This window comes from Meles meles, chromosome 1 (assembly GCF_922984935.1).
Source record: "Meles meles chromosome 1, mMelMel3.1 paternal haplotype, whole genome shotgun sequence".
Lineage (NCBI taxonomy): Eukaryota > Metazoa > Chordata > Mammalia > Carnivora > Mustelidae > Meles > Meles meles.
This window is the reverse complement of record NC_060066.1, coordinates 164,722,340-164,737,227: the sequence shown is the minus strand read 5'-3', so window position 1 is coordinate 164,737,227 and position 14,888 is coordinate 164,722,340. Positions and strand designations below refer to the sequence as shown.

The 14,888-nt window shown below is 36.6% G+C and overlaps 1 protein-coding gene across 2 annotated transcripts in view; it reads left to right on the top strand.

The window, feature by feature from the left end:
- EFCAB7 (EF-hand calcium binding domain 7) overlaps positions 1 to 14,888 on the top strand; it is a 46,801-nt gene that overhangs the window by 24,070 nt on the left and 7,843 nt on the right. For both annotated transcript variants that reach the window (XM_046025596.1, XM_046025588.1), the window contains 4 exons: positions 2,870 to 2,979; positions 5,497 to 5,654; positions 6,269 to 6,402; positions 13,297 to 13,445. In XM_046025596.1, coding sequence (XP_045881552.1) covers positions 2,870 to 2,979; positions 5,497 to 5,654; positions 6,269 to 6,402; positions 13,297 to 13,445 — 551 coding nt within the window. The remainder of the gene's footprint in view (positions 1 to 2,869; positions 2,980 to 5,496; positions 5,655 to 6,268; positions 6,403 to 13,296; positions 13,446 to 14,888) is intronic.

Here is a 14,888-nt window from a genome sequence, read left to right as displayed (position 1 = left end):
CCACTCCGTTCTTTTTTCTTCCTAAGGTAGAGATTATAAAAGTTTTTACTGTATATCTTATGAGATACTTAAAACATTTGGTGGTTGATGCTTTTAAGTGACAATCACAATAATCACTTTTTTAGATAAAAGTATCAGGATAGGCCTGCATATTCAATGCAGATGTTAACCCTCCATATTCTTATGAAGGAGATCCTTTATTCAATAATTTCAATAATTTATCAGTTATCAGTTGAGGGCCTTATATATCAAATATCATTTTAGGTGCTTGGGATACATCAGAGTACAAAAAAGAGAAAAATTCTTGCCCTTAAAAAAAAAATTCTTGCCCTTATGAATTTACATTCTGTGGGGGAAACTAATAATAAATAATAAACGTAATAAATAGTAAATGATAGGGCACATTAGAAAGTGACCAGTCCTATGGGAAAAATAGAGAGGGATAAGGCATTGTGAAACCTGAGGGAATATGAGTTGCCATTGAAATGGAGTTTTTATTAAGTTGACCTTTGAGCAAAGACTTTGAAAGAGGTGTATCAATTATCAACTGCTATATAACAAATAACCCCAAAGCTCAGTGGCTTAAAACATTAAACAGTTGTTCACTAATAAGCAGATTTGCTAGATAGTTATTTTGTTTTGAGCTGTGCTTTGCTTTTCTCTGTAGGACTCACTCATGCATCTGTGATCAGCTGCAGGTTAGGTCATTGCTGGCTTTACTGGTCTTGGCTGGTCTCTCTGTGAGGTCTCAGCTGGGACACCTTGACTCTGCCCCATATAATCTCTTACCTTCTAGTGAATTAGCCTGGATTTGTTCTCTTCATATAACACGGAACTCAAAGAAAAAGCAGAAGCACTTAGGGCTTCCTGAGGCTTTTGCTAGATTCTGTTGTTCACAGCAAGTTACAAGCAAATCCAGATTTATAACATAGAGAATTAGACTTTTCTCTTGTTGGAGGAGCTGCAAAGTCGCATTGTAATGTGCTGTGAATATAGAGGGCAGCCATTTCTGCTGTCTTCCACAGAAGGCAAGGGAGTAAGCTTTGTGGATATAGGGCTGGTGGAAGGGATGGGTGAAGAGTGGTAGGTGGCCGAGCATTCCACATAGAGGGAATACTCTATCAGATGCTCTGAGGTGAGAGTGTGACTGGTGTTAGAAGAATAGCAAGGTCACTAGAATGGCTAGAATGAGGTAGGAGAATGAAGGAATAAAGCAGGAGATGAAGACAGGGAGGAACCAGGACAAAATGGGGTAGAAATGATTTTGTTTGTTGGTTTGTTTTTGCCATAATGAAGACTTCGGCTTCTGAGAGAAATGAGGAACCTTAGGAGGATTTTTCCTGTGGCTGCCCTCATGATTTTTTCTTTATCTTTAATTTACAGCTGTTTGAATATGTGTCTAGGTACTTTTGTTTTTCTTATTGATGCTGTTATTGTGGAGTGTGTTTATATTTATTCTGCTTGGATTTTTGACTTACTCTCTTTCATTATTTTTAGAAAATTTTTCCATTTTTATTTCTTCAAATATCTCTTCTGCTCTTTCTTTTCTTTTTCCATTTATATGGTGCCTGACGTCTAATCTGCCATGCTGCACCACAGATAGGCCAGTGCTTGCATCTCCTCTCTTCCTGGAAGGGTGTGACTTTTCTTGGATTTCATACTACTTGGTTACCCTGGGACCTCAGTTCTGATGAGTTCAATAAGAATAAGAAATTATGATTCATGTGCTGTTTCTTATTGTTAGGGTGGAAGCAACATTAATCCAACTCTCAACTCCGTAAGAGGATTTTGAGTAGAGACAGGATATAATCTAACATATTTTAACAAAAGCAGTCAGGTTGCTATATTGGAAATAGATTGAAGGGTACCCAAGTGCGTGTAAGGGGTCCAGCTATGATGCTATTGCAGACTTCTAGGAAGGTACTGCTGATGCTTTGAATCAGAAATGTAGAAGTGATAAGAAGTGGATATCCTGGGGGCGCCTGGGTGGCTCATTTGGTTGAGCGGCTGCCTTCGGCTTGGGTCATGATCCCAGACTTCCAGAATTGAGTCCCACATCGGGCTCCCGGCTCCTTGGGGAGTCTGCTTCTCCCTCTGACCTTCTCCTCTCTCATGCTTTCTCTCACTCATTCTCTCTCAAATAAATAAATAAAATCTTTAAAAAAAAAAAAAAGTGGATATCCTGGATATATTTTGAAGGTTAAACCACAGGATTTCCTGAAGATTGGCTATCAGATGCAGGAGAAGAAAAAAGTTAAAGATGATTTCAAGATTTTTGGCTTGATTGGAAGTATGGCAACTGGAAGGATGAATTACTATTTACTGAGACTGAGAAAGAATATAGATGGACAGTTGCTTTTTTTTAAGGGGTTGGAGAAGGTCAGTTTTAGACATAGAAGTTCAAGTGGAAATGTCAAATAGGCAGTTGATTATATGGGTCTAAAGTTCAAAGAAAAGTTTTCGGTTGGAGATGTAAATTATGGAGTTGCCAGCACATAGGTGGGGTCTAACATCTTTTCCCCCAGTGCCTTTCCATAGGTAAGCTAGAGCTTGAATCTCATCTCTCTTGGAAAGGGTTTGTTTTTCCTTGGATTTCAGGCCTTGCAACCTCAGCTTTCTGATAAATTTTTAAAAAGTTATGATTTTTAGAAAGTAACTATAGACAATATTTCTAGCAAGGTCACTGTATATAGTTATAGAAGCTGTGATGTTTCTATATAAAAACGGATTATGTATTTCTATATAAAAACAGGTTATGTATTTCTTAAAAAAAAAATCCAAAAGGGAAAGAAACCACCAGCTTCTATTTACATAGGAAAGAGTAAGTAGTAATTGCTTATTTTAAGATGTTTGGGTTTTTTGTTTCTAGGAAAACCATCCCCTTGGTTATCAGTTGATACTGCCTTATATATTCTTAAGGAAAATGAAAGTCAAGCAAATCTACAACTCATGTGTTTTACTGAACTACAAAATAGAGAAGTATACATATTTATTTCCTAATGTTTCATTTGAAAATTTAATATGATCTCAAGTTTGGGGGAAATAGTAGTTTTTCTATATTTGTTTTTAATTTTTGTATCTTCCTCTCCAGTTAGGATATATACAGTACTTAAGCACTATGCATATTATATATGTCTCATTAATTGTGTTGAATATTTTCTTGTTTGCTGAGATTAAGAGCTGAGGATTGATTAGTAGTCTTGGCTTCATAACTTATAAGTTGTATGACATTTTACTTCACTTTCTTCTTCTCTAAATGCCCAGATGACTCACATGTGAACATTTTTTTATATGCAATAAAAATGATTGATGCCAGTGGATTTTTTCCCTAAATACAAGCAATTTAAGACTTTGGAAAAGTTGCTTTAGATGTTTGTCTTTCTTATAATCCTACTGCAAAAAAAGAAAAACTTCAAGATTACTGTCCTCAGGCTTGACTCATATTATAGGGCTCAAAAATAGATTGATCTGAAGGAATGCTTTTAAATGATTTTATATGTTGCCTGTGGGGTTGTTCTGATCTTTCCTAATTATATATTTACTCAGAGGCCAAATATGTGAGGCAGATACATAAATGTGGCTATTTATTTTATGAGGACTACAAAATACATCTGCTACACAACAGGAATAATACTATTCAAGGGCTTACTGCAGTATCATATTTAATCTTTATATAGGTCCAGCGGCAGACAAACATTTCCCTGATGGAATGTTGTATAAAAGTCTTTATTGTAGGCTTCCTAACAGACAAGAATAGTTATAGGCAAGAAACAAATAAAATGACAGAAGCTAATGTTTTGATGAAACTCTTCTTTAGAACTGACTGCAAAGTTAAGTTCAAGATAAAGCATTGTCTAAAACAATAGCTTTTCCCATTTTGTTTTGGATAAAATTACTTTCTTATGATATTGCATGTATAAAAATGTTAGTACATAGCAAGCCTGTAATAAACTTTGAATGAGTTTCTATTTACCTTTTTACTATGTCAGCTTCTGTTTTTCTGTAATATGTCATATTTACAAAAGATTTTTAGCTTTAGTTTTAGTTTCACAATTATTTTCTTTAAGAAAAGTTTTGTGCCCATGAAAGACTTTCCATTTGCCATCCACAGTGGCAGCTCAAGGTTATATGTGGAGATAGGGAAATTCTCAGGATAACATGTATTAGGAAACAGCAGGAACTACTTCTCACTCCTGGATATCAGCCTACATCTGACCAGTTTACAAGATTATGGTTTCCCAAGGAGGGATTTGGTCAATCTTTAGGCTTCAAAATGACCCTGACCCTAGTTTTACTGGATTACTTCTTGTATCGAGATATCGAGATAGAATGGTGTTACTTTAGAATGATTATGGTTCCTCTGACTTGTGAGGGCAGAAATAGGGCTGAACCCAGAATTCAGATAAGCAACTTTATTTTGTGTATGAGTCCCCAGGATGATCTAAAATACATCTGCATTTTGGAAGTTTTTGGATACAATACTGGGTAGAATTCCCTAAGGCGACTCTGTGCTGAAGGGCAAATAGCTGTTTGCTTGCTATTATACACCATGAGAAAATGCTTAGATTTAATGTATTTGACAGAGATAACCCCTAGGTTTTACAAGTAGCCGTTTGGTTCCAGAACACACCTAGAAGGTCCATAGAGAGATGCCATTATACTTTCTTTTATGAAACAGAAGAATAAAATGTTTCCCATACAAATGTCCTGGCACTCATAAATACACTGTGATGGAAAAGAATTTTGTGTAAGATTGGTTTATCTGGGATTCTACCATCTTGTTTTATAGTCCATATTACATAAATAATAGTAGAATTCCAGTGCTTCTGTCTACATAATTACACTCTTACAAATGTGGCTAGTTCATACAAATAGTGAACTCTTGAAATATACTTAATTTCAGTTATTGAAATCTAATTTACAAATCACATATTTTTGTTTCGAATATTTGTTTTGAATCAAACTAGGGAATTGTGACTGAAAAATTATTCTAAGATCTCTGCTTTCTGTTGAAGATATTTGCTTCACAAACATTTTTGAAGATTACTGAGGAAGATTGAGAAGTTATGTAACTTCTTACTACTATACTGTTAGGCATTTGTTTTTAAAATATATTATGAACTACATCTAATGGTCTTGTGCCAGGGCTACCATTAATAAAAAATTTTTTTAAGATTTTATCTATTTATTTGACAGAGAGAGACACAGTGAGAGAGGGAACACAAGCAGAGGGAATGGGAGAGGGAGAAGCAGGCTTCCCACCCAGCAGGGACCCGATGTGGGGCTTGATCATGACCTGAGCTGGAGGCAGACATTTAACGACTAAGCAACCCAGGCTCCCCAATAAAAAGATTTTAAAGCCTGTAAAAGATTAACAGAAGCATAATAGAGTTGGTGAATATTGATAAATTACTTCTAACACTTCTCTTTCAGAAGAAAGATCAAAAGTCATTAAGATTCATGGTGGTTGTTGTTTTTTAATTCTTTTGAGAAAAGGTGTTTGGGTGGACTGGTGAACTAGGACCTGGAATTTATTGGTTAATTCCTTCCACAACTGGCTGTAGGCTGAAGAAAGAAATAAAACCAATAACTGAAGAGGCCCAACTTGTGTGTAGAGATGAAACAGGGGAATTATCGCTTACGAAAGAATTTAGGTAAGTTTTGTTTATTAAGGCTAGAACTATAACATCTAAACAGGTTATAGATCAATAGCCTGTCTTCCATCCTTTCCTTTGGCCAGCCACCACCCCTACCCCCAGATTCGAATTCAATAACTCAACTCATTCACTAGGCATTTGAAAGTGATTTTTCACTCACAGATCTGGGATTGCCTTTCATTTCTGGGTTCCACGCATTTAGCAAGTCAACTTTAGTCACATATCTATAGATTTCTACCTAAGTAGGTAGGCACTGCCTTGGAAATAGATCCTGCTAGTTGCACTGTTAACTTAGGTAACTGTCAAATATGAAATCCAAATATTTAGGTGGCTCTTTCATATCCTAGATATATATAATAACATTGGGTAGAAGAGGAAGAAGAAAATAGATTGGAGAAAGGAGAAGAGAAGGAGGGGATTACTATTCATTAAGGTCCTACTATGTGTTGAGATACTATAGTTGTTTTAGAAGCTGGTTTATCTCATAGTAGACTTAGTAAGAAATATATCTGGGTACATTAAGTTTTAAAATATTGTTTAATGCCTTGATATTACTTCATTTTAGTCCAGTTGCCTTTAAGACAAATAATTTCCTATTTTTATAATTTTAGGTCAACTTTATTAGATATATTTGAAGTAATTGATTTAGATGGAAATGGTCTTCTAAGTCTTGAAGAATATAATTTTTTTGAATTGAGAACAAGTGGTGAGAAATGTGATGAAGATGCTTGGGCTGTCTGCCGTGGTAAGCACTTGTCTTTTTCCTTTTTTTTTTTTTTTTTAAAGATTTTATTTATTTATTTGACAGACAAAGATCACAAGTAGGCAGAGAAGCAGGCAGAGAGAGAGGAAGGGAAGCAGGCTCCCTGCCAAGCAGAGAGCCCGATGTGGGGCTCGATCTCAGGACCCTGAGATCACGACCCGAGCCGAAGGCAGAGGCTTTGTTAACACTGAGCCACCCAGGCGCCCCCCCCTTTTTTTTTAAGGTTTTATTTACTTATGTGAGAGAGAGAGTGTGCACAAGTAAGAGGAGGGAGAGGGACAAGCAGACTTTGTTCTGAGCACCAAACCCAATGTGGGGCTTGATCCTGTGACCCTGAGCTCATGACCTGAGCCGAAATTAAGTCAGCCACTTAACTGACTGAGCCACCCTGGTACCCTGCACTTTTCTTTTTCTTAGTGGATACATAAAAATATGTAGTGTCCTTTCATTCTTAAGTAAAATTTCAAAACTTCTCCATAGAATATTATTAGGGCAATTAGGACAGTTAAAAAGTAATAGCATTGAGGGGTGCCTGGGTGGTTTTGTCAGGTAAGCTTCTACCTTTGGCTCAGGTCTTGATCCCAGGGTCCTGGGATAGAGCCCCACGTTGGGCTCCCTGCTCAGAGGGGATCCTGGTTCTTCCTCTCCCTCTTCCCTTCCTTACCGCAGGTACTCATGCTCATGCTCTCCCTCTCTCTCAAATAAGTAAAATCCTTTTTTTTTTTTTTAAGTAGTAACATTGTTTATAGACCATAAAAACATAAACATTGGGGCACCTGGGTGGCTCAGTGGGTTAAAGCCTCTGCCTTCAGCTCAGATCATGATCCCAGGGTCCTGGGATCGAGCCCCGCATCAGGCTCTCTGCTCAACGGGGAGCCTGCTTCCTCCTCTCTCTCTCTGTCTGCCTCTCTGCCTACTTGTGATCTCTATCTGTCAAATAAATAAATAAAATCTTTAAAAAAAAATAAACATTTATTTTCCTTAAATTGATAGTTGGTATAGTATTTAAGTTAAAATATCAATTACTTAAATATAATTTCATTTTTAGCCTATGCTCTTTGGAGCTTAGAATGGAAAAAAATTTTGTACCAGCTCTTGATACTAATGGGACTGAAGTGGTTGAGAGCCCCAAATTGTGTCCAGGACAGGGCATCAAAGAACCAACAGGCTAGAGTTTTACTAGAAATTAAGCAGTTTCCAGGAATTTCTTTTTATTTTTTTTTTAAGATTTTATTTATTTATTTGAGAGAGAGAGAGACAAGATAGCAAGAGAGAGAACATGAGCAGAGAGGAGAGGGAGAAGCAGTCTCCCCACTGAACAGAGGGGAGAAAGTACATCCTTGGAGGTATGGACACCAAAAATACCAAGGTAGGCAAAGAAAAATACTGAGGATGAGACAAATTCTGTTATCTCTTAGGAGAAGTCTGGGAAGAGGGGAGGACTTACATATTTAAGCCAAGGACTGAAAGATCAAAGGGGAAAACCAAAAAGCCATAGCCAGCTATAGATCACTGAATAAGAAAACCAGAATGCAGTCAGAAGACAGATTAACTCACATATTGGTGTCACTGGGGTAGTAATGTGTCCTACTCCTTTGGTTCTTAAAATGGTTTAAGGTTGGCAAAGTCAGTGAGCCAGGTGGGAGTCTGATAAATCTGTCTATCTGAACAGCAAATAAAGTAGAAATATTACTAATAGAAAGGTTTAAAAAAATCTCTTTTTTCTTTTTTTTGAAGACTTTATTTGACAGAGAGATAGAGTCAGAGAGCACAAGCAGAGGGAAGGGCAGAGGAAGAGGAAGAATCAGGCTCCCCACTGAGCAGGGAACCCAACTGCAGGGCTTGATCCCAGGGTGCTGAGTTCAGGACCTGAGCTGAAGGCAGATGCTTAACCATCTGAGCCACCCAGGCACCCCGCAAAAATGTATCTTTTTAAGTGGAAGTTTATGTAATATAATTAGGAACAAGAAATGCATGTTGGTTTATACTATTAAACTTTGAATAACAAGATTAATAATACACAGAATATTTTTAGGAAGATATAATCATCTTGCAACTTTAACGATACAATCTTTTGATTATTGTTGGCACTAGAGCACATTCAATAAGAGTGAATCATAATTAGAATTTTCTTAGGGTAAAGTTTTTGATGAATAAAATTTTAGTTTCATAATTGGGGGAGCCTAGCTGTCTCAGTAAGTTAAGCATCTGACTCTTGATCTCAGCTCAGGTCTTGGTCTTAGGGTCACGAGTTTAGGCCCTGCTCGAAGCCTCCTTAAAAAAAAAATAATAATAGGGGTGCCTGGGTGGCTCAGTGGGTTAAAGCCTCTGCCTTCGGCTCAGGTCATGATCCCAGGGTCCTGGGATCGAGCCCCACATCGGGCTCTCTGCTCAGCAGGGAGCCTGCTTCCTCCTCTCTCTCTGCCTGCGTCTCTGCCTACTTGTGATCTTTGTCTGTCAAATAAATAAATAAAATCTTTTAAAAAATAATACTAATTTAATTTAATTGGTAGAATTGGTAGTTAACATTTTTTGAAAATTTACCATATACCAGTTAGAAGTACTTCTTTTTTTTTTTTTTTTTAAGAGAAGTGGGAGGGGCAGAGGGAGAAGGAGAGAGAATCTTAAGCAGGCTCCACACCCAGCACAGAGCCCATTGCAGGGCTCAATCTAACAACCGTGATATCATGATCTGAGCTGAGATCATGACCTGAACCAAAATCAAGAGTCAGATGCTTTACCAACTGAGCCACCCAGGTGCCCCCAGTTGGAAGTACTTCTATACATCAACTCTCTGAGGTATGTTCTATTATTTCTTATTTTACAAATAAGGAAAACAGAATCAAAGACAGTAAGTCATCTGATCAAACAGCAAGAAAATTTCACAGCTGAGTTTCTCATCCAGGCAATTAAATACCAGAACCATAAATACCCTGCTACAAAAAGAGTCCCGAAGTCTGGTTGACTTAAAAAATGATTTAGAGGGGATTCTCCGACACCAATGTTAGTAATACTACAAAGAATTAGGCTTTTTAAGTTCAAAAATTTTTATTTTTCTAGTCATACATAATATTAATTTTATCTATCCTCCTTGATAATATGAAAATGTTATTTATCTGTAAGATAATAAACTTTTTTAAACTTAAAAGTACTTTTATCTTTATTATTTTTTAATAGACTTTATTTTTAGAGCAGTTTTAGGCTTATAGTAAGGATTCACTAGATCTCCCATATATTCTTTTTCCACTCTCTATGAATTTTCCCTACTTTTAACATCTTGCATTACTTTGATACAATTGTTAGAATTGATGAACCAATACTAATGCATTTTTACTAACTAAAATCCATAGCTTATATTAGGGCTATATTGTACTGTACAGTTCTCTGGATTTGGGCAAATATATAATGTCATGTACCTGCCATTTATAGTATCATACAGAGTAATTTCATTGCCTTAAAAATCCCTTGTGTTCTAGCTGCTCATGTGTCTATTCATCCCTTCAAACCCCTGGCAAAACCACTGATCTTTTTACTGTCTCTACAGTTTTACCTCTTTCAGAGTGCCTTGTTGGAGTATCATGCAATATGTAGCCTTTACAGACTGGCTTCTTTCACTTAGCGGATGTATTTAGATTTCTTTTTTTGACTTGACAGCTCAGCGCTTAGTGCTAAGTAATAATTCTATTGTATGAAGGTACTATAGTTTGTTTATTCATTCACCTATTAAAAGACACATTGGTTATTTTGAATTTTTGGTAATTGTGAATGTAGCTGCTATTAATATTCATGGGCAGGGGTGCCTGGGTGGCTCAGTCAGCTGGTTAAGCATCTGCCTTTGGCTCAGGTCATGATCCCAGGGTCCTAGGACTGAGCCCTTCATTGGACTCCCAGCTCAGCAGGGAGCCTACTTCTCCCTCTGCCGCTCCCCCTGCTTGTGCTCTCTGTCTGTCAAATAAATAAGTGAAATCTTTAATAACAAAAATACTTATGTGCATATTTTTGTGCATGTATAGTTTCCAACTTGTTTCAGTTCATTTCAATTCAGTGATTGCCGGTACAATAAAACTATGTTTAATTTTGAAAGAACTGCCAAATTGTCTTCCGAAGTGGCTGTACCATTTTGTATTCCCACCAGGAATGAATGAGCATTTGCATTTGGTGATGTTAGTTTTTTGGATTTTAGCCTAGAATATAGGTGTGTATCTTGTTGTTTTAATTTGCAGTTCCTTAATGACATATGTTCTTCTCATATGCTTATTTACCATCTATATCTTGTTTGGTGAGATGTCTTTCAGATCTATTGCCCATTTTTTGATTGAGGTGTTTCTTCCTTTCATATGATATGCTTTTGGATTGTGTGCTTTTGGTGTTGTATCTAAAAACACATAGCCAAACAAAAAGTCACCCAAATTTTCTCCTGTTATCTTCCATAAGTTTTATAGATTTGTGTTTTGGGTCTGTGACCCATTTTAGTTGATTTTTGTGACAGATGTAAGGTCTTTGTCTACATTTATTTTTTTACCTGTGGATATCCAGTTGTTTTAGCACCATTTATTGATAAAATTATCCTTTTTTCCTTTAAATTGACTTTGCTCCTTTGTCAAATATCAGTTCACTATATTTGTATGGGTCTATTTCTGGTTTCTCTGTTTCATTCCACTGATCTATGTGCCTAATCTTTTGCCACTGTCACAGTGTCTTGAATATTATAGCTTTAAAGAAAATCTTATAGTTGGGTATTAATGAATTTATAAAAAAGTAATGGAAGATTGAGAATTTTAAGTTTTAAAAGTAGATTACTTATTGATAGTCTCTATAATATAGTATCTAGATATATTTTTCTTGAAAGTAATAATTTTGTTGTATTGATAACAATTATTTTTTTCATCTTGCTTTATTACATTGTAGCTCCAGCCCCCAGTTTGATGGCTACCATTTTTTTAAAAGATTTTATTTATTTATTTGACAGACAGAGATCACAAGTAGGCAGAGAGGCAGACAGAGAGAGAGGAGGAAGCAGGCTCCCTGCTGAGCAGATAGCCTGATGCGGGGCTCAATCCCAGGACTACCTAAGGATCAGGACTACCTGAGGTGAAGACAGAGGCTTTAACCCACTGAGCCACCCAGGTGCCCCAATCGCTACCATTTCTATGACCTAATTTAATCTACATTTACTTTTTTTCTTGCAAAAATTCTTTGTCACTTTCCAAATTCTATAAATTATTAATCTATTAATACTATTAATCAATTATGCTACTATTAAACTACTAATCAGTTTTAATTGTTATGTTTCTGCTGCTTTTTTCACAATAATGTATACAAAAGAGATATCTTAAATAAGGAGTACCTATTTTCCTTGGGTATATTACAGTTGGAAGTTGAAAAATAAAATCTTTCTTATTGTAGGGCAGTTAACAGAATATAATCCATGGTGAGTAGTTGTTTGTTTTCCATATAATAGACAAATTCAGGAATTATACATGTGTAGATATTTCTAGGTGAATTTAATTTTACTTACAAATAATGTTAAAATGGATATATGTAGATTTATTTGTCTGGGACATTCATAGAACTGAAAGTGTTTCCCATTATCTAACAAGTTTTTTAAGGACCAAGGGGCAATTTGGTTAAAATTAGAGTAGTTAGGCATATAGCAGTCTCCTTAAACTTGGCACCATCCACATCTCCCTTTTTGGCACACCACTAGTTTAGGGGGTATTATATCATATTCATTCAGGTTCTCCTGTGTTTTGGTGGCAAACATATATGAAGCATTTTAATTCTTAAAAATATGTATCAGTATATACTCTAGATAAGTAAGCAGGTTGGGACTTACCCAGAAAAATGACAATTTCGTCATGATTTGAAAACCAAATCATGAACTATGATGGTGCTTTGTGCTGAGTTGTGGGAAATTGAAATGATAATTCACTAGCATGTTTTGAGCCATTTTCATTCCTTTTTTTTTTTTACTTTTTTTATAAACATATAATGTATTATTAGCCCCAGGGGTACAGGTCTGTGAATCGCCAGGTTTACACACTTCACAGCACTCACCATAGCACATACCCTCCCCAATGTCCATAACCCTACTACCCTCTCCCTACCCCCTTCCCCCCAGCCCCCCTCAGTTTGTTTTGTGACATTAAGAGTCTCTTATGGAGTGACTCTTAATCTCACAAAACAAACTGAGGGTTGCTGGGGGGAGGGGGGGTTGGGAGAGGGGGAGGGGGGTTATGGACATTGGGGAGGGTATGTGCTATGGAGAGTGCTGTGAAGTGTGTAAACCTGGTGATTCACAGACCTGTACCCCTGGGGATAAAAATACATTACATATTTATAAATAAATAAATAAATAAATAATTAAAAAAAAAAGAGAGTCTGTTATGGTTTGTCTTCCTCCCAATCCCATCTTGTGTCATTTATTATTTTCCTACCCCCCCCCCGAACTCCCCACGTTGCATCCCCACTTCCTCATATCAGGAAGATCATATGATAGTTGTCTTTCTCCAATTGACTTATTTTCATTCCATTTTTATATTGTTCATGGAGTCATAAGGAAGGCATCCTTTAAAATAAATAATTATGAGTAATAATACACATAGGCCTTTTATTAGCTGTATGACTTTTAAAATTATGTAAGAAGGGCACTTGTTTGGCTCAGTCAGTTGAGAATCCGACTTTGGATTTGGCTCAGGGCATGATCTCAGGGTTGTGAGATAGAGCCTTTCACTGGGGTCTGTGCTTGGCAGGGTGTCTGCTTCTCTCTCTTGCTCTCCCTCTGTCCCTTCCCCCGCTCACTTGCTCTTTCTCTGAAATAACTAAATCAATCTTTATAAAATTATATAACAGAGAAACTTTTGGTTGTTTTAACAGACAATTTTGATACAAAGAAGAATGAACTAACAAGACAGGGCTTTATGGATCTGAATCTAATGGAAGCCAATGATCGAGAAGGAGATCCTCGTGACCTTTGGGTAACTCTGCATTCAATGGGCTACAATAAAGCTTTGGAATTGACAGAGGTAAAGCAGTCTGAAAGTTTTGCAGTGGGTTTAATGTCCATAATATTTTACACCATGAACATTTTCCTGACACATGACTTTTGAATTGGGCACTCAAATCCTTGAATTTCAATATATGAATGAATTGTGAGTGTAGCAGTGTGTTTCTGCTAGCTTATGAAAGTTCCTGTTCTTACCTGAAATTTAGTTACTTCCAGCATTGAAATAATTCAGGAACAAAAGAGTTTGAGCTATGATATGCAGAAAAAAATTTGGTAATTAAAAAATTATATTTCTTAATTGACAATGGCTATTTTAGTTGCTGAAGTCTCATGTCTATAGGGAATTCTTTGTCCTAACAGAATAAAGCCTGCAAATAAGGGGAATGTGTCTATATGAGAATTGGAATTCTGATTCTTGGGTTAATATCTGTAAAACACTTGGGATGGTACTTGGCTTATATATACCATTGCGTATGTATTTGCTATCATTATTAAGATTTGCAGTAAACCAAAAATAAGTAAAAATAAGGACTTCTAAACTTCTATATTTTTGAGTCAGGTGTAAAATAAAGAAATTATGAGTTTTGGGCCATGCATCAGATAACAGTACATTTGTCATTCATATTCTTAAAATTAGTATCTGTCCTTTCTCTAAACAAATCATCTCAGGAGGGTAACACTAGCATCAACAAGCTTTAAATTTTGTGTGTATGGAGACTTGGTTTAAGTCCTAGCTTTGACATCATTCAAAATTCCTCGTAAACCTCTTTTCTGAAAAGTTCTCTATAACTTTTTTGCCATTTTTAAAAATAAGAGGTGAGTAGTTACAATAACTTTTTACATCCTACTTACCTAATGTTCAGTGAATCCCACATTCTGCCTATGGTGCAAAATCAGCATCTAATCTATGACTAATACTGTATCTACTACACATGTCTTCAGTTAATAAGAGAAATTAGTGAAAAGCAATATAAGATATTCTATAGCATTTACTGATGTCATTAACCTTTGAAGCCATAGGGAAGAAGGATTTCTGAGATTAAAAGAAGTTTTTTTTTGTTTGTTTTTGTTTTTTTTTAAAGATTCTATCCATTTATTTGACAGACAGAGATCACAAGTAGGCAGAGAGGCAGGCAGAGAGAGAGGAGGAAGCAGGCTCCCCGCTGAGCAGAGAGCCCAATGTGGGGCTCGATCCCAGGACCCCGGGATCATGACCTGAGCTGAAGGCAGAGGCCTTAACCCACCGAGCCACCCAGGCGCCCCGATTAAAAGAAGTTTTTTTAAGATTTATTTATTTATTTGAGAGAGGAAGAGAAAACGTGCACAGGAAGGAGCAGGAGAGGGAGAGAGATCTTCAGCAGACTCCTTGATGAGCCCAGAGCCCAACACAGGGATCCATCACACACCCATGAGATCACCACCTGAGCTGAAACCAAGAATTGGACTTAACTGACTTAACTAA